Source organism: Helianthus annuus, chromosome 11 (genome assembly GCF_002127325.2).
Source record: "Helianthus annuus cultivar XRQ/B chromosome 11, HanXRQr2.0-SUNRISE, whole genome shotgun sequence".
NCBI lineage: Eukaryota > Viridiplantae > Streptophyta > Magnoliopsida > Asterales > Asteraceae > Helianthus > Helianthus annuus.
The window spans coordinates 48,704,920-48,732,083 of NC_035443.2; the positions used below are offsets into that span (position 1 = coordinate 48,704,920).

The 27,164-nt window shown below is 37.3% G+C and overlaps 3 protein-coding genes across 3 annotated transcripts; 1 reads left to right on the forward strand and 2 right to left on the reverse strand.

Annotated features, from left to right (window-relative positions):
• On the forward strand, positions 1-691 carry LOC110888273. The gene is made up of 2 exons (XM_022135805.1): positions 1-448; positions 525-691. The coding sequence occupies exons 1-2, from the start codon at positions 1-3 to the stop codon at positions 689-691; spliced, it is 615 nt and encodes a 204-aa protein (XP_021991497.1).
• A 19,310-nt stretch (positions 692-20,001) lies between these two features.
• Positions 20,002-20,788, reverse strand: LOC110888271 (MDIS1-interacting receptor like kinase 2). The gene is made up of 2 exons (XM_035979249.1): positions 20,607-20,788; positions 20,002-20,515 (listed from the first exon to the last, which is right to left on the reverse strand). The coding sequence occupies exons 1-2, from the start codon at positions 20,776-20,778 to the stop codon at positions 20,208-20,210; spliced, it is 480 nt and encodes a 159-aa protein (XP_035835142.1). The 5' UTR covers positions 20,779-20,788; the 3' UTR covers positions 20,002-20,207.
• LOC118484011 (MDIS1-interacting receptor like kinase 2-like) lies at positions 20,781-23,351 on the reverse strand (the record flags this gene model as incomplete). The annotated part of the gene is made up of 1 exon (XM_035979882.1): positions 20,781-23,351. A coding segment is annotated over exon 1 (2,571 nt), but the record flags the coding sequence as incomplete, so codon positions are not given.
• Between the last annotated feature and the right edge of the window lie 3,813 nt (positions 23,352-27,164).

The window sequence follows — 27,164 nt, forward strand, 5'->3', positions numbered from 1 at the left end:
ATGTCTTCTTTGAGCTCCTCATCCGACGGTGTTCTTGACGATATGGTTATCACAATTACGCAGGAGGCGATAAATTATTTGCGAGAAGAAGCCGAATCCTCTGCATCGCGTACCAGACAACCGCCTCTTGAACGGGATCGGTTAGGTGCTCATGAACATCTAGTGCAAGATTATTTTTGTGAAAATCTGTTGTACGATGATGGTCAGTTTAAGCGTAGGTTTTGTATGAGCCGACGACTATTCGTTAAAATTTCTAATGATCTTGCGGGCGAATTCCCTTTTTTCACGCAAAGAGTAAGTGCAAGTCGCAAAGTTGGTTTCTCGGGACTACAAAAGTGTACAGCAGCAATTAGGCAACTAGCGTACGGCACAACGAGTGATGCGTGGGATGAATATTTAAGGATGTCTTCAAGAATGTCTCGTGAGTCTCTTGAAAATTTTTGTGAAGGTAATTTTTATAAACACTATTATTTATTATTTTTATTTACATCGTTATTATTTTTTAATTAACACTAGTTTATTAGGTGTTATCTCTCTGTACGAGAGACGATATTTGAGGATGCCAACCGCAGCCGACGTTCCACTTCTATACGAGGCCCATCAGCGCATACACGGGTTTCTTGGAATGTTGGGTAGTCTTGATTGCATGCACTGGGAATGGGCGGCATGTCCAACCGCTTGGAAAGAGTAATATCATCGTGGTGACCATGATGGTCCTACCCTAATATTACAAGCGGTCGCTTCTTAAGGTTTATAAATTTGGCATGCGTACTTTGGCATGGTTGGTGCGAACAATGACATTGCAGTTTTAAGGTCCTTGAATCTATTCGACGATGTCGTAGACGGGGTTGCACCAGATACTTCATTCTATGCAAACGACGTGGAGTATAAGTATGTCTACTATCTCACAGACGGTATTTATCCCGAGTGGACGTTGGTAACAACTCTTTCGTGTCCAGATGACGAAAAAGATTGTATTTCAAGAAAAAACAAGAGCCAGTAAGAAAAGATATCGAGCGGGCTTTCGGTGTGTTAAAAAAAGATGGTCTATCATTGCCCAGCCGTCGAGGATACTTGAAAAAAGTAAAATGAGAAACATCATGTATACGTGTATCATTTTGCATAACATGATATTGGAGGACTCGGGGAGAGCGTTTTGTGGAGAAAGCTATGATGAAAGTAACCAACCGACGAACCCAATACTAACATACGCTGAGAAAGAAGAATCCCGAGCGAAGATACGGGCTAGGCACACACACCATAGCCTTCGAGTCGATCTGACCGAGCACCTATGGTTTTATCGTGAACAAGGAGGAGTCGACACAGACGACGAGTTATAAATTACTTTGTAGTGGTTTTTAATGACTTTGTAGTGTTTTTATTTTTTTTAATGAAATTATGTAGTGTTTTTATTTTTTGTAATGAAATTATGTTTTTTTTTTTAATTTTCCAGTTATTAAAATGGCCATTTAATTTAAAAAATTAAATATTTAAATAAATAAATAATTAGGTAATCATGACGGGGACTCCATCCACACCCTGCAAATTAAAGGGGGGGGGGGGCATGATAAAGCCCCAGGGGTGACATGGCGCTGACGTGGAGCTTAGGTGGACTGACAAAGCCTCTTGGGGGCTCCAACCACACCCTCTAGCGTAAGCAGCCCTAAAGTAAGTTGGAAAGTCTAACAAAAATCATACTTAAACACAAAGACACCGTAACCATAAATCTATCCTAAAAAATCAACAACTCATATACTTGTCCATATGTCCAAATTACAAGAAAACACCTTATATTATACATTTCATACCTAAAACTCATTAAATCATGCCAAATACAAACTACAGGGACAACCTGCCAACCAACAAACTTTATTTCGGAGATATGACCTGTCGCGTCACGCGACGGGGATGGGAGTCCATGGTTGCGGCACGCGACGACACTCGAACCGCAGAAAGTTGTTAGCTGAACATTGGTTGGTCAATTTTGTGTTTCTTACGTTAATTCATCACCTAACTCACCCTAAACCTCACCTATAAAACCCACCTCATTCCCACTCTTTTACCACTTTACAAACACTTCAATCTTCACTAAAACACTCTCTAACTACAACAAAATAATTAGATTCTAAGCAGAAAGTTCAAGGCTTTCTAAGTGAGTTCTAACTCACTTTTACTTCACTTTTCTACTTGTTTCTTTCATCTTAACACTTGGAACACCTCTAGGAGTGTTTCCATAGGTTTTCCATGGAAAACCAAGATGGAACATCACCATATTTGAGGTGTAAAGTGTAAGAAACTTTCTGATTTGATAAAAACTTTTGTAAACTTTCTTTAAACTTGAGTTTTCTTCAAACAAACCTATCTTCTTATGCTCCTAATCAAGTCTATGATTAGTGAGCCTAACTAAGGTTGTTTCATACAAATTCGGAGGTGTTTATTCACTCCAAATTTTCTGTTTTGTAAGGGTTTTTAACCCACAAGTGTTGTATCCTTCTAAGCTTGTTCTTGAAACAAGACTTGTGTTTGGTTGTGTGTGATTATTTGGAAGCCTTGGCTATCCTACCTTCAATCCACCACCTCACTTGATGATTTGTCCCTTGAGTAGTATGTACATTTCATTTCTTTTTCATTTCATTTATGACCATCCTTGTTGTCCTTGTCACAACTTGTGCATTGGTGAATCTTACGAAAGAGGTTTTAAAGGAAGCTTATCCTCCTCCTCCTCCATACATGACTTCTATGATACTCTATGATATACGTGTTGGACTTATAGTTATACTATATACTATATAAAATATATAAAACATATAATATATATATATAATAACCGAACCCTTGATGATAATCAAATGATTATTCGTCATGGTACTAAGTTACATCATCTAAGTACTTATTTTCTCGTTACGATTCTAATGGGTATCTTAACCTATGAAATCATTCTAACCCATACGGGTTTTATAGTGTCAAAAACAAGTATTAAGTCTAGATAATTACTTTCTCATATACATACTTTTATGTACTCTAAATCCCGAATATAAACATTCCTTAAACTCCAATCCGAACACATTCCTTCTCCTAATCTCATTAAACTCGGCAATACTTGGATAATCGGAAGACTTAGCAATTTAGTGAGTACACTTGACCCCTTTTACTTTTAATATACTTTGGGTGTGACATGTTTTACTTGTTAAAATGCACGATTCAAACAAACATGCTTTATTCACTTAATCCGTTATACATGCTTTGTTATGCTTAGATTCATGCTAGAATTCATACTACTTGTTAGCCCGCCTTAACAATTATAGCACTATAGGAGTAACACACCACCCGACGGGGTTTTGTTAAGTTATATTCTTTATAGTCTCGATTACTTCGGTATCGAGGGACACATATTATTCATACTTAGTCTCGTTACTTTTGTGGCGAGGGACACATATAATTCTTGTGGACACTTGGGTTTGACTTTTAGTTATGCATGATAGTTTGACCTTGTATATCAAATTGCTATGTTAGATTGAGAAATACTTTTATACTTACGTCAGGTGTCTAAAACTAGTGTACTCGCCAATACGTTGTATTGAACTATGCTTTTAAAACATGTTGCAGGTTTAATGATGAGGTTGATGATGCATGGAACATAGTAGGATGCCTAGATACTCATTTTAAATTTTGTATACTTATTGTAATGTAATTTTTCTATTTCAAGTTGTTGTATTTGATTTCAATCATTGTAATTGACTCTTTAGAAATGAAATGAAATTTAATATTTAAATACTTGTCGCAAATACTAGTGTTATGATGTCTCGAGCAATCTATTTCGTCTCACTCCGATGTTTACGCCATCAGTTGGGGTGTGATAGGTCCGGCCGGGTTAGGAGTTACAAATGAAGGTTTTAGTTTCTTTAAAATGGCTTGATATATTTGTCTAAGTTGTACTTAAATTGTTCTTTAAATTAGCATTTGAGCTGAGTTAAGAGGGGAAGAAATCCTTGTTGGTTGTTACATTTTCATCAGATGATCATTAGCCACCTCTAATTCCAGCAGCAGAAAAGTCATAATCAAGGGTACTGGTATGAAGGAAGAAACACAATATAGAGTTGTGAAGATCGTCATTTATGTGATTAATCGTCTTTGTTTCATTACATTTATAATCTCATATTACTTCAGTCCCAATGAAATTATCTTTTGTATAATTAGAGTTTGGCTACGTTTATGCAGGTGTTTGAGAATTGTAGTGTGGAGAAGGATGTCGCGGAATATATAAAGAAAAAAAACTTTGGTAAATTGATATTTTGTTATAATTTATGATTCGCTTCATGACGAGCTCACAATTATATGGGACTTAAGTAGCTTATATGGACCCTTGCTGGTTGAGTTATCATGCTTTTATATGTCTTTTCGGTGATTAGTGTTGGTCATAATTTATAGTTGATTTCGAAACATAGATCTAATAATTTGGGCAAAAAATAGCATCTTGAAAAGTTCCCAGTCCAATGAACTCTAGATATTATGAATGTTGTGCAAAACAATGGTGTGATGTATGTATTTGGTTAATTAAGATCTCTATTGCATGAGCCCAACAGAAGCATTCCTCATTGGATTTCTTCAAGGACCCCAACTCTCGCCGGGGCGCCCGTCTTTTAAAAGCATTCAGTTACACCAGGTAACTAAATTTATGTTTCTTGAATTTGGCAAAAAAATGATCCTTACTTTCTTAAGTTGTTGAGTATAATTTTGTTTTTGCTTTTTTAGTAGAAAAAACAACAAACATTATCCCATAGTCCTAAAACCAAAACCAATGGGTTTTCGGTGACCAGTGAACAGGGTTCACCATTAGATTCAGCTGAGTCGAACAAGTGGTTCAAGGCAGAGGTTACGACAGCATCTTCTATACGATCAGTCCAGATCGATCGAGAAGGCTATGATGGATCTGAAGCGGTTTTATAGCTGTGTTAAAGTTGTTAACAACCAATTTTAAGGAGTGATGGTAGTTCTATTTCTTTATTATTGAACCCATCGACCCTAAAGTAGAAATCTTCGGTATGTTAATAAAACCTTCCTTAGACTTTAGTTAAGTAAGATCACTGTTGGGTGGTTGTGTAACCATACCATTGTTTTATTTATTTCTTCCACCTATGAAATCTTCAGTTTTACTCTTTTTATTATTTAAAAAAAAGCAGATGCATATGGTTTTCCTTCACGACAATCTCTCTCTCATAATCACGCAATCAGACGGCGATTTCAGATTTTAGTTCGTTTAGTTTTGCTTCGTTCGCTTTTGCTTCATACAACGATTTCCAATCTAGGTGTAGATATTCGATTTTGGTTTGTTTGGCGTAGCCGACAATTTCAATTCTGGTTCGTCGGTGTAAATGACGTTTGGCACTTAGATTTTTTGTATCTACAACCCATTTAGCCCTTCGATTTGATTAATGTTTTTTAAGGTAACATAGTCACTATTGTTCATGCAAGGTCAACCATGTTACCAAATAATCAAAATCCGCTTTAAACAGGATAAACCGTCATAAACCGATCTAAAGAAACGAGATCTGATAAGCCCTAAAAAGGCATTTTAATTAACACCTTAAAAAGCCCATTAGATATCTAATGTAATTTTGTATAAAATCTTTAATTAAAGGTGGAAATTTTAACCACTTACCTCTAAATATGTTTCTTTTGTTTGTGTGAGGGTAAAACATGCTCATGGATATCAAGTAGTTTTCGAAGCCAACTCCTATGTATCATGCATGTAGGAATGCCAAGTTGAATGGGGTTCACAATGCCACATTTTTCACCAGGTCCCAATAGTATCCCAATAGTATCGGTGAATGTTTGGTTCCATTTTCTATTACATAAAAGAAGAAAATTAAAAAAAAAATATCTTCATAATCTCAAGGTTTATGTCAAACTACTAATACTTGACAACAACGACAAACCTACAAACAAAACAACTAATGTGCTTTATAAAGAGATTTTCAAAGAATTGTGATTGTTGCATATTCATGTATTTCAATTTGTCGTTGTACTCTAATATATTTGTTTGTATTATAATGTGTATAAAATCATAATATTTTCGTCGATGCTGATAATGAAGATATTTTCTTTTACTAACCCGTGAAATTCACGGGTTTTTAAACTAGTATCTATAATCTATAATCTATAATCTATAATCTATAATACTATATAAAGGAAATCTAATGTACAATATTGTAATTTTACTACGTGTATAAATTTGAAAGCATCATGTACAAGAAGGAACAAGCCAATTTAGAGGGGACAAAGTGGCACATTTCCAAAACTTTTAAGACGTCTGGGGGTAATATAGAGATTTCATCCTACATTCATGTCACTAATCAATCTCACCACCTCCTAAATCCCTAAAGAACCAGATGATCGGTCCATCCCTTTTTCATGAACCTTCAATCGCTCGTACGGTGAAGATTGTGGATGATAGCAACGCAGACGGTCTGAACAGGTTCTGGTTATTGGGGTTGGAGTATGACGGCCGAGTTATTGGATTGGATTAGCCGATTGATTTTGTAAACAACGCCGGATGAGAGAAGATATGCACCGGTAAGCGGCTTCAACTTCGTGTTGTTTAGTTAATCAAGTTCTAAAACTTTTGTATTTTGAAATTAGAAAACGGGTTTGAGTACTAATCCGTTAATTTTGTTTGCGTTGTTAATTAGAAGTTGAATGATAATCATGTCGTGAATCCCTTTAAGATCACTTTACAGAAACATATTATTATTTGCACGATCCCTTTCTAGCTAATTTTTTAATTTGGCCAATTTTATATAAAGCACGGTCCAAATCAACTCAACTATGAGTAATGGGGATTGTTTTGTTTCATATTTTTAACTTGTTTTATTTAATTAATACAATGTATATTACAGGTATGGATCAACAAAATGTGGTCTTAGGCAACTTCAGTCTTCATGAAGTAAGCCTTATGTTTTGTGTATGTTCATCAATTCATCTTCTTCTGTTATTGTTATTGTGAATTTGTTAGGGTTTGGTTGAGGATTTTACTCTAGGACCTTTTTTTCTATATACCTTTTAGATCAAGCAGGTCCACCATATCTATCTGATATTATTAGGCTTATGTAGTATACCACTTTTATGCATGTGAGAAAAAGCCAATTTTAGGTATTCTGTAGGTGTATGGGGAGTCCTTTTTCTTAAACACAAATGGATTATGTGGATACCTGAATTGCCTTTATATGTAAGTAAGAATGCTACAAAAATGATCAAATCTGGGTTTATAACTTCATATAATTTCTAATTGATCCTCAAAAGCGATCGCGAAATTCCTCTTAGCTTGCAAAATTACTGCCATCAAGTAATACGACATAAACGTTTGTCAATATGGGCATTTAGTATCAACTTAACTACTTTTTTATTTTGAGAATCTAGCTATTCTTCAACCTGTTGGTAATCGAACATACGAATCACAGGTTTGAATATAAAAGAATTGAGAATCGAGAATAAGAAACTTGCTTGTATTGAATGAAAAGTGATGATTACAATTGACATACATGAACCCTATATATACTATACGAATAGATGCGATTGAACAGTTGCGTCTCCTCATGAATCGATGTGCCTCTTGCTTGAAACGTTGTGTCTGTTGCTTCCTGTTTTGTTGGCGCCGATCTGAAGGGGTGTGTCCCCAGGAGAGGTCGTTCCATCCAATATGTAGGTTTTAATCTTTCACTTTGTCGCATCCGGTCCTCACACTTACTAACTAATCTAATTATAACATAAACTAACTATCTACTAATTACAGAACGACCCCTATACCTATATTTAGTTTAAAACACCAATACTCCCCCGTAAACTAAATATAGTTTAACAAAGGTCTTCAACTTGCTTGAGTTGCAGTAGCATTGGTTCTTCTTCCAATGCGAGATTGGCTTCTTGTTGCGTGTCTTTCTCCTTTTCCTTCCACTTGGTGCAATCTCTTGCAAAATGACCAAGTTCTCCACAATCATAACATCTGAACTTGCTCATGTCTTGGTTTCTTGGACTCATATCTTTTCCATGTCCTCTTCCTCCTTTGAAAGATCCTTGTCCTTGACTTTTGCCATGGTTTTGAACACCACGACCCTTTCCATGATGCAAACTTTCAAACTGATTATGTGTATTTGCCATCATGAGTCCTCCTTGATTATTATCTTCTTGCTTGTCTTGACTTTTGAGACGTTCTTCAAAAGCTATTATTCTTCCCACTGCTTCTTCAAATGGCATTTTGTCTATTTCTGAATATTGTTCGATATTTGCCACGATGGGTAGGAACTTCTTCGGAACGGAGATGAGTAACTTCCTTACGAGTTTCTTGTCTTTGATAGTGGTACCGAGAGTTTTAAATTTGGCTTTTATACCACTCAACTTGCTTGCGAAACTACTTACTGTTTCGTTCTCATCCATCTTTAAGACTTCTAGTTCGCTCCTCAAAGTTTGTAGACGTGCTTTCTGAACCATATCTGCTCCGAGATAACGAACTTTGATTGCATCCCATACTTCCTTTGCTTTTTCGTGTTGTGCAACTTGCATCAAAACATCTTCCGGTAGTGTTTGGAAGATAATTGCTTTCGTTGTGTGCGCCTTCTTTTCATTTATCCCTTCCGTTGAAGCAACTGTTTCCCAAAGACTATATGCCTTCAAGATAGTTTCCATCATAACTGCCCATTGGGTATAATTCGCCTCTTTCAATTTTGGGCACTGAAGAGATACATTCCCTTGCTCGTGGAGTGACGTTGATGCACTTCCTTCTTTTTCTGTCATGCCTCTTTTCTTTCTCGCCTTGCTTTTCTTGCCTATCTTGCTTGTGATCGGATGATCCTTTTTTTTGACCGCGTAGATCAAATTTCTTACGTAGTACTTGCGTCTGGCCAACTTGCTAACCAGGTTCTTGCGTTTCTGACCGACTTGCTAATCAGATTTTTATGTGCCCTGACCCACTTGCTAATCAGGTTCTGACCGACTTGCTGATCAAATTCTTGCTAACTTGCTATTGCGAGTGATAAAAAAATATCCAACCAACTTGCTAATTGGACTTAATTTAATCGACCCGCTGTACTTGCTTTTTCTTGCTTTGACCAAGAATGGTCGTTTTCTTGCTTGACTGAATCGTGAAGATTCGACGTGCTACTTGCTATTTTGAACTAAACGATCCGGAACTTGCTATTTGAACCAAGAATCGGTTTGACTTGCTAGAACCGATACGGGTTCGATTTCTTGCTATACGTATCGTTTATGATTCGAAAATTGACTTGCTTACTTTAAAAACATGCTAATGATCCCCTTTTCAACGTACAAAAAACTTGATTTTCTTTTGAAATATAAAACTTTACTTCTTTCTAAAAAAAACATGAACTGATGATGGGAACCAATTACCTTCCTTTCAATACTAAAATAAGGTTTTTCTAAATTCCTTGAAAAATGAAAAACAAACAGAATGTTGTTTGACTTTTGCCTTTAATCTCGAAGTATGTAAATAAAGAATTCAAACTTCAATCTTGAGAAGAATAAAGCCTAACCAACAAACGTACTTTGAAAATTGATTCCTTTCTTGCGGTTCGATTAAATCAAAAGAAAAAAAAACACTTACGAAATCGAAACACGTCGCCCGGTTCTCTGATTCAAACGACAAACCTCGATTATCGTTTCTTGCTCGTAATCTTGCACTGAGATTTTTCTTTCTTGCTTCCTGGATCGATTAACGTGGTGCTCTGATACCACTGTTGGTAATCGAACATACGAATCACAGGTTTGAATATAAAAGAATTGAGAATCGAGAATAATAAACTTGCTTGTATTGAATGAAAAGTGATGATTACAATTGACATACATGAACCCTATATATACTATACGAATAGATGCGATTGAACAGTTGCGTCTCCTCATGAATCGATGTGCCTCTTGCTTGAAACGTTGTGTCTGTTGCTTCCTGTTTTGTTGGCGCCGATCTGAAGGGGTGTGTCCCCACGAGATGTCGTTCCATCCAATATGTAGGTTTTAATCTTTCACTTTGTCGCATCCGGTCCTCGCACTTACTAGCTAATCGAATTATAACATAAACTAACTATCTACTAATTACAGAACGACCCCTATACCTATATTTAGTTTAAAACACCAATACAACCTATGTGAAGAGGAGCCTGAAATTTGCTTCCAATGTTGGAATTTATGCTTGCTAAGTTATGCTATAAACTTATTAGCAAGTTTGTTCTTGAGGGGGGTACGCGTCCTAAAAGAGTGAAAAGATGACACGTGGCCATGATGGCATAATGGGTCTTGCCAAAGCTCTCATCCCCTAACTAAGCTTTTCAGGAGCATGGTTTGATATTGGAATGTCATTTTGGAACGATGGTTTTTAGTACAACTTGTAGAATGTGCTAAAGGGATTAATTTCACTTGTATGTGCAGGTACTATCATGTGACGGTGAACATAGGGAATCCACCGAAACCTTATTGGCTGGACATTGACAGTGGCAGTGATCTCACTTGGCTTCAATGTGATGTACCATGTGTCAAATGCCTCCCGGTAATTCTATATTTTAATTAGTATTAAGTTGATTCGTTTGTTTTTATTGACTAACTTAACTCAAATAAAAGAATTCATGAATTTGGGTAAAACCCATCAATATTTGAAGTGCTCACATAGTGATGGCCAAATAGACAAAATAAATAGCAAAGATAAGTCATATAGTATATGCATAATAAGCCGCTTAAACCATAAAGTTTGTTTTGTTCATTTGTATAAAAACCATAAATATTATTATTCAAAGTATTCAGATGGCGCGCAAACGTTTAACATTGAAAACAGCAATCAAACTTTTTTTTTTTTTTAAATATTGTAGGCACCTCACAGGCCTTATAAGCCTAACAAAGTTTGTTTTGTTCATTTCTCTAAGATGGCAATGTTGGATCAGTTCTGTTTAAATGTAATGGAAAACATGAATAATACCTGTTACAGCAGACAGGTCAGCAGAGAATCCAGTCAGAGATGCAGCCATTGAGTTCGACATGATTGTCAGGATGATCTGGTTCCTCCTTAGGGTGTAAGTTATGATGGTGATGAAACCGAAATTAGGGTAATTTCGGTTAGGGGAGAGAGTGACGAAATTGATGTTGTTATGAGGGTTTGATTGTGTAATGTGTGTAACTGTGTAACCCTTTAACTCTCTAATAAGCCCCTTATTTATACACCCAAGAGGAAACCCAATTAGTTAATAAGGGTAATATGGTCCATCAACAATTACCAACTAATTATTAATAGGTTAATAAATATATTTTGATCTAATATAATATAAATGATTATATAGGCTACAAGATTAAATATTACATTTATATATTTAATCTCACATTCTTCCACTTAGCCAAGTAATCATTTATCATGAGTATTAGGTAAGCCTGGCCAGGAGTTAACACTCATTTTAGCTTTAAACCAAGAACTATAGCAGAGAAATACAGCCGTTGAATCATCATTCGACTCAGGACCCCCATTAGTCATACTATAGCCTCAATTTAAAACCTAATAGTTACGATCAAAATATGTATAAGCCCTTTAGCGTCTGATTTGTATTTATATTTGTCTATATGTCATTACACCGGCAGAACATATGCTAGAGACATACAAAATCAAACTGAGGAAATTTTATTAATTAAAACATAAGCTAGTACAATATGCCATTAAACAAGGTCTTTAGTAAGTCCCATATTCGATACATGTTCTTCGAAAACTTTAGGTGGGAGACCTTTAGTCATCGGATCCGCTAGCATATCTTTAGTACTAATATACTCAATACAAAGATTATTTTCCTCAACTCGTTCACGTACGAACAAGTATTTTGTATCGAGATATAAACCAGCTCCAGTCGAACTGTTACTGTTCGAGAAACTAACGGCAGCTGAGTTATCACAGTAAAGCTTCAATGGTCTAGAAATGGAATTAACAATTTTGAGTCCAGTGATCAGATTTCTAAGCAACATTCCATGACAGGTTGCGTTGTAAACAGCAATGTATTCTGCCATCATTGTGGAAGTTGTAGTTAACTGTTGTTTATGACTCTTCCATGAGATAGGTCCGCCTGCTAACATAAAGATGTAGCCCGAAGTGGATTTCTTGTCATCTTTGCACTTGGCAAAGTCAGAATCAGAATAACCTACCACTTCTAAGTGATCACTTCTTCTATAAGTCAGTTTATAGTCTTTCGTCCCTTGCAGATATCTGAGGACCTTCTTAGCTGCTTTCCAGTGATCTAGGCCAGGATTAGTCTGATAACGGCCTAGCATTCCAGCAATATAAGCGATATCTGGGCGAGTACAGACTTGAGCATACATCAGGCTCCCGACTACTGACGCGTAAGGTATCTGGCTCATTTGCTCCTTTTCAACCTCTGTTGTCGGACACTGGAATGAACCGAAAACATCTCCCTTAACTACTGGAGCGACGGAGGGTTTGCACTGTTGCATGTTGTAGCGTGTAAGGACACGATCTATGTAAGTCTTTTGAGACAATCCTAAGATCCCTTTGTGTCTATCTCGGTGAATTTCGATGCCAATGACGTAAGAAGCATCTCCGAGATCCTTCATGTCGAAGTTATGCGAGAGTAACCGCTTCGACTCATGCAACATGTCTAAACTATTACTTGCCAATAGAATATCATCTACGTAAAGGACAAGTATAGTAAAATTACTCCCACTCATCTTGAGGTAGGTGCATTGATCCACTTGATTCTTCATAAAACCGTGCCTCTTCATGACTTCATCAAACTTGAGGTACCATTGACGTGATGCTTGTTTTAACCCATAAATGGATTTCTTCAACTTACAGACTAGATGCTCCTGACCTTCAGGTTTAAAGCCTTCAGGTTGTTTCATGTAAACATCTTCGTCTAAGTCTCCGTTAAGGAAAGCAGTTTTGACGTCCATCTGATGTAGCTCTAAATCAAAATGAGCTACTAGAGCCATAACGATCCTTAATGAATCTTTACGAGAGACAGGTGAAAACGTCTCTTGATAATCAATTCCCTCTTTCTGAGTGTAGCCCTTTGCAACCAATCTCGCTTTGTAGCGTTTAACGTTCCCATTCGGATCTAGTTTTGTTTTGAACACCCATTTACAACCTACAGGTTTGACACCGTTGGGTAATTCTACCAAATCCCAAACGTCATTTTTCTTTATGGATTCAAGCTCATCAATCATAGCTTTGTTCCATTCAGAAGACTGATCACTGCTAATGGCTTCATTATAAGAGATAGGATCATTGAGCTTTCCAGCATCCATTTCAGTCAGGTATGTAATATAATCATCCCAATTAGTAGGCCGTTTTTGCCTAGATGACCTCCTGAGCTGATTTTCGGGTTGAGCGTTGTCTTGGTTTTGAGCGTTTGATGTGCCTTCGTTATGAGGTATGATGAGTTCTGGTTGTGGAGATGGAGTTTGTGCAGTGGCTTCAGGTGCAGTTGCATGGGGTACAAGAGGAGTAAACGGAGTAATGGTAAGCGACGAGTCTCTCCCCCCCGCGTCTTGTACTTCTTGCAATTCTTCGTAAGGGTTAGTACTGCTCCCACTGACCTTGAAATCCTCCAGGAACGCAGCACGCTTGGTTTCAACAATACGGGTGACATGGGAAGGACAATAGAAACGATAACCCTTTGAATGATCAGGATACCCGATAAAGAAACAGGTAACTATTTTAGGGTCAAGTTTCCTTAGGAAAGGATTGTAAAGTTTTGCTTCGGCAATGCAGTCCCATACTTTCATATATTTAAGACTCGGTTTCCTTCCTGTCCAAAGTTCATAAGGAGTTTTAGGGACAGACTTAGAAGGAACTCTATTGAGTATATGAACAGCTGCTTTTAACGCTTCAGTCCAGAGGAATAATGGTAAATTAGTGTTGGCTAACATACTGCGCACCATGTTCATAAGGGTACGATTTCTTCGTTCAGCGACACCATTCTGCTGAGGTGTACCAGGCATGGTGTATTGGTTCACAATCCCCTGGCCCTTACAAAACTCATAAAATGGACCAGGAGCTTGACCCACATCAGTATGTCTTCCATAATATTCACCGCCTCTGTCTGATCTCACAACTTTAATCTGACGATCTAATTGCTTTTCAACTTCAGCTTTATAATCTTTAAAAGTTGTAAGAGATTCAGACTTTTCCTTTATAAGATACAAGTACATGTAACGAGAATAATCATCAATGAAAGTGATAAATGAAGTATGTCCTGTGATGCCAGCGATTTGATAGGGACCACTAATGTCAGTGTGAATGAGTTCTAATAAATTAGAGCTCCTAGTGGCACCTTTCTTATTCGCTGATGTCATTTTGCCTTTAAGACATTTGACACATGTTCCAAAATCAGTGAAATCGAGAGGAGGTAAGACTTCATCCTTTACGAGACGATTTAATCGTTCTCTTGAGATGTGGCCTAAACGTTGATGCCACAACATAGATGAAGTCTCTAAGTCTCGAATTTGTTTCTTTTCCATCTTTGTGAGTGATTCATTAATATTATATGACAACAAAGATTTGGAAAAATTATCATCTAGTTCTAATCTATAGAGACCACCATCCAGAATGCCAGTACCATAAACAACGGAATCATAGAGAATAGAGAGTTTGCGATGACCATGAGAAACGACAAAACCGTCCATGTCTAACTTTGGTCCTGATACAAGGTTCCGAGTTACCTCAGGAACATATAAGGTATCATAAAGTTTAATACATAAACCAGTTTTCAAAAATAATTGTAATGTTCCTATGGCCTTCACTTCTAATTCCCGATCATCCCCAACTTTAAGTGTTCTTTGGTTTCTTCCCAGCTTCCGGATTGTAAGGAATCCCTGAAGTGAATTGGTAACATGAACCATAGAACCAGAATCAAACCACCAAGAATTAGCAGGAACATTTAAATTAAAGGACTCAAGTATCATGAAAAAATCGTTACCTTTCTTAGCCAGCCACTCCTTAAAGTCAGGGCATTCCTTTTGCTTATGTCCTGTTTTCTTACAGAACTTGCAATAAGGTTTGCCTAAGGAATTCTTAGAGCTGGAAGGTGTACTTGTATTAGGATTTGGATTTGGCTTTTGAACCTTAGAAGCATCCTTTCTTGGATAAGAGTTCTTCCTCTTCTTTGAGCTGGAAGTGGTGAAGTTTGCAACATCAGTAGTGCGATCCATCTTCATACGCTCTTCCTCCTGCACGCACATAGCGATCAGCTCACTCATCGTCCATTTGTCCTTCTGAGTGTTGTAATTGATCTTGAATGCTTCATAGGACGAAGGAAGCGAAGTGATGATGAAGTGAACAAGAAAACCATCACTGATTTCCATCTCAAGGCCCTTCAGCTTATTGGCCATGTCATGCATCATCATGATGTGTTCGCGAATGCCGCTCCTCCCATCATATTTAGTTGTCACCAGCTTGAGGATAAGAGTACCGGCGTGTGCTTTTGATGTTCCCTTGACATGATCCTCCACAGAAGCCAAATAGGTTTTAGCATCTTCAGAATCAGGAATGGCCCCTCTGATTGAGTTATGAATGGACTGCTTCATGAACATGAGAGACATGCGGTTGCACATAGTCCATTTATCATGGACTATCTGCTCAGCAGCAGTACTTGTAGCGGTAAGGTCCGCTGGCTTATTCTCTCTCAAAGCATAATCAAAGTCTAGCAATCCTAGAGTAAGCATGAGGGCATCCTTCCATTCAGCAAAGTTATCACCAGTCAAAGGTGGAATCCCGCAATTGGGTGCTGATAGTGGAAATAAGATGAGCAAGTTATGATACAAAAGAAGAAGTCCTAATGTGATCTAATGGGCATGGTTATACTAAGGCAGACAAATCAGCTTTGGCCAGAAGTGTAATCATTTAAGTATGTGTGCAAAGTAATTGTGACAAATCAGCTTTGGCCAGAAATGAGACAATCACTTTAATTATGCACTTGTCAAGTTATGCTAAACATAAATGAATTAAATCAGCTTTGGCCAGAATTAAGACATTTCAGGTTTGTAATGCATACTTAACATAGCTTTCATAATACTTGAACAATAAATAGATGTATTAAATCAGCTTTGGCCAGAATTAATACATCAGAAGCTCATTCAAGTAAAGCTATTTTGGTTTTGTAAAAAAAAATTATCTGATTCTGATAAATTAATTTAGTGTTAACAAAACCAAGTATTTAATAGCAAACCACCTGTTAGCGCGGATCGAACTCCGCGGTGAGTTCGCTGTTAGGTCACATTAAACAGCTAAAGTAATGAGGTTTCGAGTCTTGTGCGATCAGTAATGCTCAAGTGTTGTGCGATTAGTGAGGCCCAAGACTTGTGCGATCAGTAAGGACTTGTGCGATCGGTGAGGCCTTGTGCGATCAGTGAGGCCCAAATAATTTGTGCGATCAGTAAGGCCCAAATAATTTGTGCGATCAGTAAGGCCCAAATAATTTGTGTGATCAGTAATGCCTTGTGCGATCCACAAGTCTTGTGCGATCCACAAGTCTTGTGCGATCCACACATCTTGTGCGATTTCCCTTGTGCGATCAGACCTTCTTTTTTTTTTTTTTTTTTTTTTTTGAGATCTGATCTTGTGCGAATGTCTTGTGCGATCAGATCATATCTGATCTTGTGCGACTGTTAAGGGACTTGTGCGATTATAATTTCGAAACCACTATTAATGCTGTTCATTGTGATAATTAACTGAAAATCGAAATTTGAGGGATTGTGGGATAGTGTTTCCTATTTTATTTCTGATCTAATCTTATCAAAAGATTTCGAAAATAATAACTGAAAATCCATTAACAGTTTTCGAAAACTTAATAGATAAAATTAAGATCAAAATCATTAAAACACTCACTAATCCAAATTAGATTCCAAAATTTATGGAATTTTTCGAATTTTCTTAGAACATTATGATGAACCCTAAAAATAAAAACACAATCTGGAAATCCGAAACCTGATTTTAATGGTTTTGTAATGGATTTCGTGACAATAAGTTTAATCCTTTATAATTTCGAGTCGGTTTATCAATTAGCAGTTTCCGAAAACAGGGATTTCGGTCACAAACAACTCGAAAACAGTTTTTGATTTTTCAAGGCTTTAACAATTTTTTTTTCCAGAATTTTTGATCCCAGAATAATGGATACAAAACAGAATTGGTTTATCAACATATGCTCTGATACCACATGTTGGATCAGTTCTGTTTAAATGTAATGCAAAACATGAATAATACCTGCTACAGCAGACAGGCCAGCAGAGAATCCAGTCAGAGATGCAGCCATTGAGTTCGACATGATTGTCAGGATGATCTGGTTCCTCCTTAGGGTGTAAGTTATGATGGTGATGAAACCGAAATTAGGGTAATTTCGGTTAGGGGAGAGAGTGACGAAATTGATGTTGTTATGAGGGTTTGATTGTGTAATGTGTGTAACTGTGTAACCCTTTAACTCTCTAATAAGCCCCTTATTTATACACCCAAGAGGATACCCAATTAGTTAATAAGGGTAATATGGTCCATCAACAATTACCAACTAATTATTAATAGGTTAATAAATATATTTTGATCTAATATAATATAAATGATTATATAGGCTACAAGATTAAATATTACATTTATATATTTAATCTCACAGGCAACACGTTCGGAAAAATGACTCTGGCAGGATGCTGAAGAAGACAATCCCAGGAACATGGCTTGATATTGTGAAGATTGAAAGGGGCGGAGGGAGGGTATAGCGATTACATGGAGTTGGAGAAAAAAAGAAACTCTCAGACGGGGAATGGGTCAAAACCGTACAAAAATTACCCGTTCGACCTGTTACCCAATTACATATTAATAGGTATGCTTGTGGTCAGCAAGTGAAAATTTACTTGTAGATTGTAACGCGTGGTCGCTAATGGGTCAAACAAAACAAACGGGCTTAAAAGGGGTGGGACTAACGGGACCGCAAGTATACTTTGTGTTGGATATCGAGCAACAGAAAAATAAAAAAAAACATCGGAGGTTTTTTTTGAGAGCAACCCTTGCTTCGACTCTGATCTGATAGAGTACACAACGGTCTTCCATGATCATCACTTGTTTTTTCCCATTCTTAAATTCTTTTTTTTTCATATGCTCTGAGTCTGCTTATAGATTCTTCAAAGGGCATGTTCTCTAAATCTGTGAAGTGCTCAATAGAGGCAATAATAGGTAAAACAAAGTTTAGGAGCAGATCCAAGATATTTTCTAACAAGTTTGGTGTCTTCAAACGTAGCCCCAAGGCTGTTTGCGCTCGAGACCAGATCGATTAAGCGTCCAGCAAAGTCTTCGATAGCTTCTCCATCTTTCATCTTCATATCTTCGAATTCTGATTGTAAAGTTTGAAGGCGTGTGGCGTGCAGCTTGTTCAACACCCATGTAACGTACTTTGAGCGCGTCCCAGATCATGTTTTTTGATATATTTGAGTGTCTAGAATCTAACTTTGATGTTTTTGCAGCATCTTTGAAATCCTGGGACAACTCATTGGATCTTGTTAATGTTCTTAAACATGAGATTAAGGACAAGCAGTTAAGCTTTAGAGGCAAAAGGGTGCTTAAGGTATATTATGTTTTTTTGGTAACCCATAACATGTTCGCTTCGTTTGCAGCTCTATGTACATGTAAATAAGTTTGATTTTTCCAAGCGGTTTAACTTTTTAAACTATTATGGCAACAGGAAGTATGCATACCCGAGACAGTGGCAATGGCTGCGGTTCAAGTAGTGATGTCGTGTTCACTTCTCTACTATGCCGTTAATGCACCAGGGGTGATATACATTGTCTCAGTTGTGATGGGATCATGTTACGGGGCCCATTGGGCCATTGTGCCATCTGCTGTGTTAGAACTATTCGGGCTAAAGAGTTTTGGTGCGTTGTATAACTTTCTTACACTTGCTAGCCCGGCTGGTTCACTAATCTTCTCAGGTGTCATTGTTAACGCCATTTATGACTATGAAGCCAAGATTCAAAGGGCTACAAACCTTAACACGCTCACAGATGGCGAAGCACTGACGTGCTATGGAACCATATGCTATTCCATCACTTGCGGAATCTTGTCAGTTCTTTGTCTCATGGCATTTGTCTTGAGTATGATTGTGGTGTATAGGACTAAGAGAGTCTATGCAAAACTTTACGGGAATTCTTGAAGTTAGATCGCGCTCTTGGACTATACCGTGGTTGTATCATGTGTGTTAGGCTCATAGATTTAAGGTTTGGTAAAGATGGAGCCATTTAGAGTATTGATTATTTGGTATACTGCTAAATTCTGTTTTTTTTTTGGTTGTGCTGCAAATTTAGTACAGCATGCAAGTTTTATTTCTAGAATGGACAATATGTACCACTTATGCGTTTTGTGATGGATGTTATATACAGATGGTGTTTTGTTGAGATTGGTTCTTCTTTATGGGAAATGATAAATTAGAATTCATGGTTGAACATTGCCAAACTCAGGTTAAACTCGAAATTCGACTTGAGATCTAAGCCTTTAACTTCAAGCTCAGTCATGATAAAGTTATCAATACTTTTGAGTTCTCTACTCGGTTATCATCATTATATATTTCACTCTTACACTTGTTTATCATGATCGACGCTTTCAGGCTCTGTTAAATTATGATTTTCATTATCGGCTATTATTTATGTGTTTGTTGTCAACGTTAATGTATGTACGCTGGTGCATGTTAACGTTCAATCGACGCTATCGGTGCATTTTTGCTGTGGAGTTCTACTTAAGTAACTTGATAGGCTAGAAGCGACCCGTTTGGAACTGAGGGCACTAAATAACTTGGATTTAATAACTTAGGGCACTAAATAACTTGGATTTAATAACTGAGGGCACTATATATTGACTGGAAAGGGATTTGCGGCCGTGTATTGTCGACACCGCTGCAACGTGCGGGTTCCCCACTAGTTAATATATAACAAAAACCCCAAGCAACTATAAACCCCTCTTTTTATATCATTGTGGCATATGTTACATGTATCAAAAGATATATGATACATCATTAGATATGGTATCCTTAATCACACATTTACGCTTAGAAAATACAATACTTTATTACATTTGATTCATGTATATGCTTATATTTAACAATCATCTCATCACGTAGCACTGAAACCGATGAACCTGAAACGGAAGCCACCATGAAAACCGTCAGACACTACACAGCATCATTGCCTTAATTCATGTCGCAAATAATACACATAATTTTTTGAGAAACATCTTTCATTGTAGGTCTTATTTCAGGGTTCGAATTAATGCATTTAGTGGCTAGAATCAATAATGACGTTAAAACTTCTTTGATTTCCGGTAGTGGAGCGAGAAGACGATGATCCACCAAATCTGTGAGTTTGATCTCTTTGGTTGTTGTAGATGCTAGAGAAGTAATGATATCACCTGGGTGCTGTCCTTTGACGATTTCCAATACCATAACGCCGAAACTATAAACATCACACTTTTCTGTTGCCTTCATTGTGTAAGCGAGTTCTGAAAAAAGTACATTAATTAACATGATGTATTCCGTTTAGTTTATAGAGATGAGGAGATAATTTGTAATTATGGACTAAAAATATGTTACCTGGCGCAAGGTATCCAAATGTTCCCGCAATACTACTCCAATTCGAAGAATTTGGATTCAAAATTTTGGATGTACCAAAATCGGAAACACAAGCTTCGTACTCAGAATCAAGCAAAATATTTTTGCTTGATATGTCACGATGAATGATAGGGGGTGAACAATCATGATGCATATACGATAAAGCGTATTCCAATCCAAATTTTGAGCACTTTCATGGCTCAAAATATCCGCCAGACTACCCCCGTCGAGATAATCATAAACCAAAAATGAGATTTGAGAATGGGAACAGTAGCCAAGTAGTTTGATGATGTTTCTATGTCGTATTCTAGTCAATGCCCTAATCTCGTTTAGAAATTCATTGTGATTGATCACCTCAGAAGACGAGTGAAGTCTCTTTACAGCAACTGTATCACCAGATGACAACTTCACTTTGTACACACTTCCACACCCTCCCATTCCGATGCAATATGCTTCGTTAAACTCCTCGGTTTGGTTTAGAATTTCTTTGTATGTCTCTCTTCCATCGAACGTCGAAATTGAAAAGAAATTCTTCCCTTGTTTATGTTGGCTCACAAGCTGTGTCGATGGTAGACTCTTTGAACCATGACTATAGAAAATGAACATTCCCATCAGAACGCCAAGTAGAAGGGCTCCAAGAAGTGGAAGGGAAATGACTAGTGCGAGTTTGTGATTCCGATTTGGCGCCGGGCTTTCTGATTCACATTGTTTCAATCCATTTCCACACAAATCTTCATTCCCTTGCAGTGCTTGTATTGAAAGATTCATAAAGACTTTGCTTTTGGGGAGGGGACCTCGTAAGTGATTATATGAAAGATCAATGTTCAACAACGAATTCATTGATTCAAAAGTCTTAGGAATATACCCAGTAAGTTCGTTATGACTTAAATCAAGGTCAGACAACTGAATCAATTTACTTAACTGGACAGGAATTTCGCCATTCAATTCATTGTTGCTCATGTTTAGAGAAAAGAGTTTGGAGCAAAGAGAAAGGGAAGATGGAATGGACCCAATCAACTTATTCATGGACAGATCAAGAATCAAGAGTTCAGCTAGTGATCCTAGATCTTGTGGCAAGACACCAGAAAGTTTATTGTTGCTTAAAACAAGCTTTTCCATGCGAGTCATCTTTCCAAATTCTTTTGGTATCTCTCCATCCAAACCATTGAACGAAAGATTAAGAATTCCCAACTGAATCGAGTTTCCAAGGGAAGGAGGTATGTTACCTCGGATTCGATTCCCTCCCATCTGAATTGTCGTTAGGTTTCTGCACATACTCCAGTTGTCTGAGATTTCCCCGTAAATCTGGTTATCATTGAGATTGATGTAATTGAGGTATGGATAGATACCGAAGCTCTTTGAAACATCTCCCGTGATCTGGTTTTTATCAAAAGAGACTCGTGATAAGCTCGAGCAGTTGTACAAGCTCTTAGGAATTCGACCTGTTAGTTGATTATTACCAGCGTGAAGTTTTATAAGCTTCCTTCCGTTGCAGATTTCATCAGGCAAACTACCAGATAGATTGTTGTTGGTGATTATAAATCTAACCAGCTTAAGCTTTCCTAATTCCTGTGGAATAGGACCAGAAAGTTGATTGTCTCCAAGATCCAATTTTTCCAGGGTTTGTAGGTTACCAAATGAACATGGAATGGAACCATTGAGTTCATTGAATGATAAAAAGAGATTTAAAAGGGATGTCAGGTTTCCTAACTCTTGTGGGATAGGACCGGAAAGTTTGTTAGAGTAGAGACTAATATGAAGAAGGGATTTAAGTTCACCTAGAGAGGCAGGAATCGGACCAGTGAGATTGTTCGATTGTAGCTCCACCCTTTTGAGGGAAGTCATCTTACCTATTTCTCTAGGGATTGATCCATTCAATTGATTCTGGTATAGACTTAAGATGGTTAGATGTTTTAGATTGACCAAAGTTTCAGGGATAAATCCAGTTAGATGGTTATTGTTCATGTGAAGCTCCTCCAGATGATAAAGATTTCCAAATTCATGAGGAATTGAACCAGAAATACTGTTACGATTCAGAAAAACATGACGTAAATTCAATAACTGACCGAAAGAGGTTGGAATTGAATCAGAAATTTTGTTAAGTTCCAGATAAACATACTGCAAATGCAATAACTGACCGAAACAGTTTGGAATTGGACCGTGAAGATTGTTATAACCCAAATTAAGCATAGCAAGTTGTCTCATTTGACATACAGCTTGCGGAATAGAACCATTCAACTGATTGCGAGCCAAATGGAGGGTGGCAAGACTTCTCAGTTTGCCAATCTCTGGTGGGATTAATCCAGTGAATTGATTACGGGAGAAATCAAGATAAACAAGCTTTGACAGGTGACGGATATCAGATGGGATAATCCCAGAAAAGTTGTTTAAATTAAGATCTAAATATGCAAGATTCGGGAATGAGGAGAAGCACAAGTGATCGAGCGTACCAATTAAACCGGATGAGGAAAGGTTCAATCTGTTTATGCTGCCATTTTCATTACATGAAACACCAATCCAGTTGCATGGAGACACTGTTTTATCATCAGAAAAGTTGAGTGTAAGATCATTTGTCCATGAAGGGAGAAGGAAGCTCGTATTTTGGTTATGGAGAGTTGCTTTCCAATTTAGGAGAGCATCGACTTCATTTGAAGAACCAACAACGTTTAAGGTATACGAAACAGTAAATGTAGCAAGTAAGATGATTGAAAGGGAAAGAGGTGCCATTCTTTGTGTTTATGGTTGTCTACGAGATAGTTTCCATGCTCTAGTTTATATATATTGCTTTTGAAGACTTGGTCATATCCTAATCTTCCACAAACATAATTTTCCAGGTTGGACTAAATGAAGGAAGACTTACTATATATCTTAGTCTCCTGTGGACTGAAGACAATTAATTCTGAAGTCAAGAATGAAATGAAAGAACCTGTATAATCTACATAGAGTTGATTTGTCAACAAATTTTTAAAGTTTTATATCAAGTTATTATACAAACAACAATTCGTATATAAGGAATGTGAGGTGAGTCCAATGTTCCTTGAACTGTGGAAATTTACAAAATCTAATGAAGCAAAACTGCAACCTTCTTAGGAAACACATTTTATTAGGAAACACATACAGATGTTAATTTGAAGCATCAAAAAAGTACCAGGTTTCATTAGGAAACACATTTTATTAGGGAATACATGCTTTTCACGTATAAAAGAGGGTCGCCTCATCCTTACAACTAGGAAGTGACCAATTAAAAATACAATATATACCTTTTATGATGGTTATTGTGATTTTATCTAATATACGTTGAAGTACTACTTTGACTAATACGTCAAATATAGGCCTCAATCATCGGTGGGTGCATGCAAGACTTACTATACATGATATATGGACGCCTTGAAAAATCTATTTAACTGTACTAGAAACTAATGATGAATTAGTACTAAAAGTAAAATTGTTTGGCAAATGAAAAAGTAAACTATTAATTAATAAGACTCCATAAATTATAAAATACTAAATGCAATATTGTGATGGTAGTGATATGTGATTGGCCGATGCTTCTCCCCTCCTTTTATTTTCTTTCTTTTTTTATTTGTTTTGTTTCTAGAGTTTTGGTTGAATTTTTTCATTATTTTAACACAAGGATAAAATTATTTGGACATTAAATACATCGAAATATAATCTTGATATGTTTTCTAAAACCATAATTATTAGAATTGCTTTTTTTTTTTGTTAAATCAATAGTTTTTGAGTGAAAATTTTCATTAATTATAATAAAATTGGATGTGTCACGCTTTGCGCACTTTTACATTACGTTTTTTTTTCGTTTTTTGTTTTTATTTACGTTTCAATGTTAATAATGTAGTCGTTGCTACAAATCGAACATGTGTAGATGTTGTTTTGATCATAGACATATACTCTTTCGCTTACTATAGCACGCGGCAACCTCGTAACAAATGAACTGATATCGACCGAACTTCTGTCGCGTCCCCACCGCAACATGCAGGGTGGACACCTGCTAGTTATACTTAAACTAAAGTAATCACTATTGTTGGATTGTTCAATCCAAATATCAACATTGCTAATAAGGTATGATCCATAAAATATAAAATATGTAACAAATTAATTAAGAATATTTAAAAAGTTAAATATTCTAACACAAAAAGGTGTGAGTGTGGATAAATTATTAGATGAATAATTATCTAAGTTAGGGGCATAATTTTGTGTAAATAATCTTGAAGGTTGGTAATTAGTTAGTTGTAATTTGAATACAAGTTAATTAGTTAATTGTTAGATGTTAATGATTAGTTAAGATAATTATTATTCATTTAATTATCAAAGTTTTGATAGCTATGATTAAATACTTAAATATATAAATATGGAGATAATTATAATATCCAAACTATATATTTGATAATTATGTAATATGAATCAAACCCAAACTTTCTCCCTAGCAAGAGGCGTACAAATAGAGGTATAGGGTTATTTGGAATTTGTACAAAAGGCTGAAAATCTACTCCCTTCCTTCCATGCATTGGCATCGCCACCAAGGCCTTCACCCCACCACCACCACCGGTTAGCACCGTCACGGGCCCCACCCTACACCACCACCACTACAAGAAACTACAACTTTTAGCGGCGACACCATTAGCAGCGACAGGCGAAATGTCGCCGCTATTGGTCGATCCGCGTCCCAGAGTCTGAAACTAAACCCCGGCCGTTGATCCTTATCCTGATCTAATGGTTGAGGATTTAAAGGGCATTAGCGGCAACAAGAGAATAGGCATTAGCGGCGACAGCTGCCTCCGCTAAAAGTCAATCCGTGTGAAGTTTGAAAAGAGCTGATCTCTGCCCTTGATGAGAGGATAATCCAACGGTTTGGGCTCCTTTCTGCTTTCTCAACCTTAAAGAAACACAATCACCCACAAACACAATCACCCACAAACACAATCACTCAAAAACACAATCACCAAACTCCATCATCTTCACCAACAACAACAACCTGCTACCACCACCACCGGATCGCCACCACCGTGAAGCTACCACCACCACCCTGAAGCTCCACCCACCACCGTTGGACCGCCATCATCAAGCTCCACCACCACCATTGGACCGGCTGCACCACCACCACCGTCAAGCTCCGTCAACCATCGTTGAACCGCCATCATCAAGCTCCACCACCACCATTATCAAGCTCCACTACCACCATTATCAAGCTGCACCACCACCACCGTGAAGCTCTGTCAACCTCTGTTGAACCACCGTTGAACCGCCATCATCAAGCTCAAGTTCCGGCCAGTTTTGTTTTATTGTTTAGAAAATGTATAGTTGTGTAAAGTTTTGTATAGAATTTGTATTATAAATGTATAGTTAATGTATAGTTATATCGACAAGCTCAAGAATCCATTTTTTGAGATGAGAATTTGAATGAAAACTTATGTAATCTTTAAATATATTAGTTCCGACAAGTTTTTGATAAACGATTTATCAGTTCCACACGTTATGTAATCTCCGGCAATCTCTCTCAGGCGATCTTTCCTGCGAATTCTCCGGCAAGAGCATTAGCAGCGACAGCATCAATAGCGGCGCCAAACTGGGCAATAACGGCCCAGCTATACCGGCGACCCTTTAGCGGCCACATGTCGCCGCTAAAGGTTAATAGTGGTGACAAAATAGGGCAATAGCGGCGACACCTGGCGCCGCTAAAGGTGCCCTTTTTTTGTAGTGCACCACCGCTGCCATCTCTGGTTGAAACTGGTTTTCGGGTGGTCATCCGAGTAGAATTCAAAGGTGTTTGGATTCTTAGGTTGTGATGGGTTTTGTATTTATGTATGCATGATTTCATTTATCTTGTATTTATTCCACTATTTTCAGAAGCTTTTTTTTTGTAATAGAATTGGATTTTTCATTTTGGTCTATAATTTGTGAAATCAAGACAAGATTAGAATCGATGATCAAGAAACCCAAAGGAAGACACGAAAAAACGAAATGACCGGGCGTAAATACAGGGAAGGTTAGTGAACGTTGTATGTGTTTACACGAGTTAAAGAATTTGGAATGATTTAATGTTTTAAAATTCAACACCTTGTCTAACCTCTGTATTTTTTCGGTGAATGTTTGAAACTCGGTAGTGACAACTATAGGTATGAATAATAATGACTTGCTCTAAGACTGGGATCCGGTAGTGACAGCTACCACGTTTGACATGTTCTAGTGAAAGTGTCCAGGACCCGATGGTGATAACCATCGTTATGAAGGGCAGTGCCCTTTGGCATGTCTATTAATCGGTTGTACAACTGTGGCTACGACTAATGGTTCATCTATGTTCCAGAAATTAGACACTTGAAGCTTTGAATTAGTAAATTATTATTGCATGCTCTTGCAAAGTACGTTATAACATAATGTATGCCATGTGATGATTATAAAGCTAGAACTCATCCAATGTAGTTGACTTTTAATATACACATTAGGTTAATGACATGATAGTTCGTGGATCCTATCGACGTCGATGTATCAAAGTGAAGGCTATCCCTATTTCAGTGGTAGCCC

Coding starts and splice junctions, on each gene's coding strand:
- LOC110888271 (XM_035979249.1), bottom strand. CDS start 20,778: ATGCATCATGATTGTTCACCCCCTATCATTCATCGTGACATATCAAGC. Junction 20,516..20,606: donor ATTTGGATACCTTGCGCCAG/GTAACATATTTT, acceptor TACTTTTTTCAG/AACTCGCTTACACAATGAAG.
- LOC110888273 (XM_022135805.1), top strand. CDS start 1: ATGTCTTCTTTGAGCTCCTCATCCGACGGTGTTCTTGACGATATGGTT. Junction 449..524: donor TCTTGAAAATTTTTGTGAAG/GTAATTTTTATA, acceptor CTAGTTTATTAG/GTGTTATCTCTCTGTACGAG.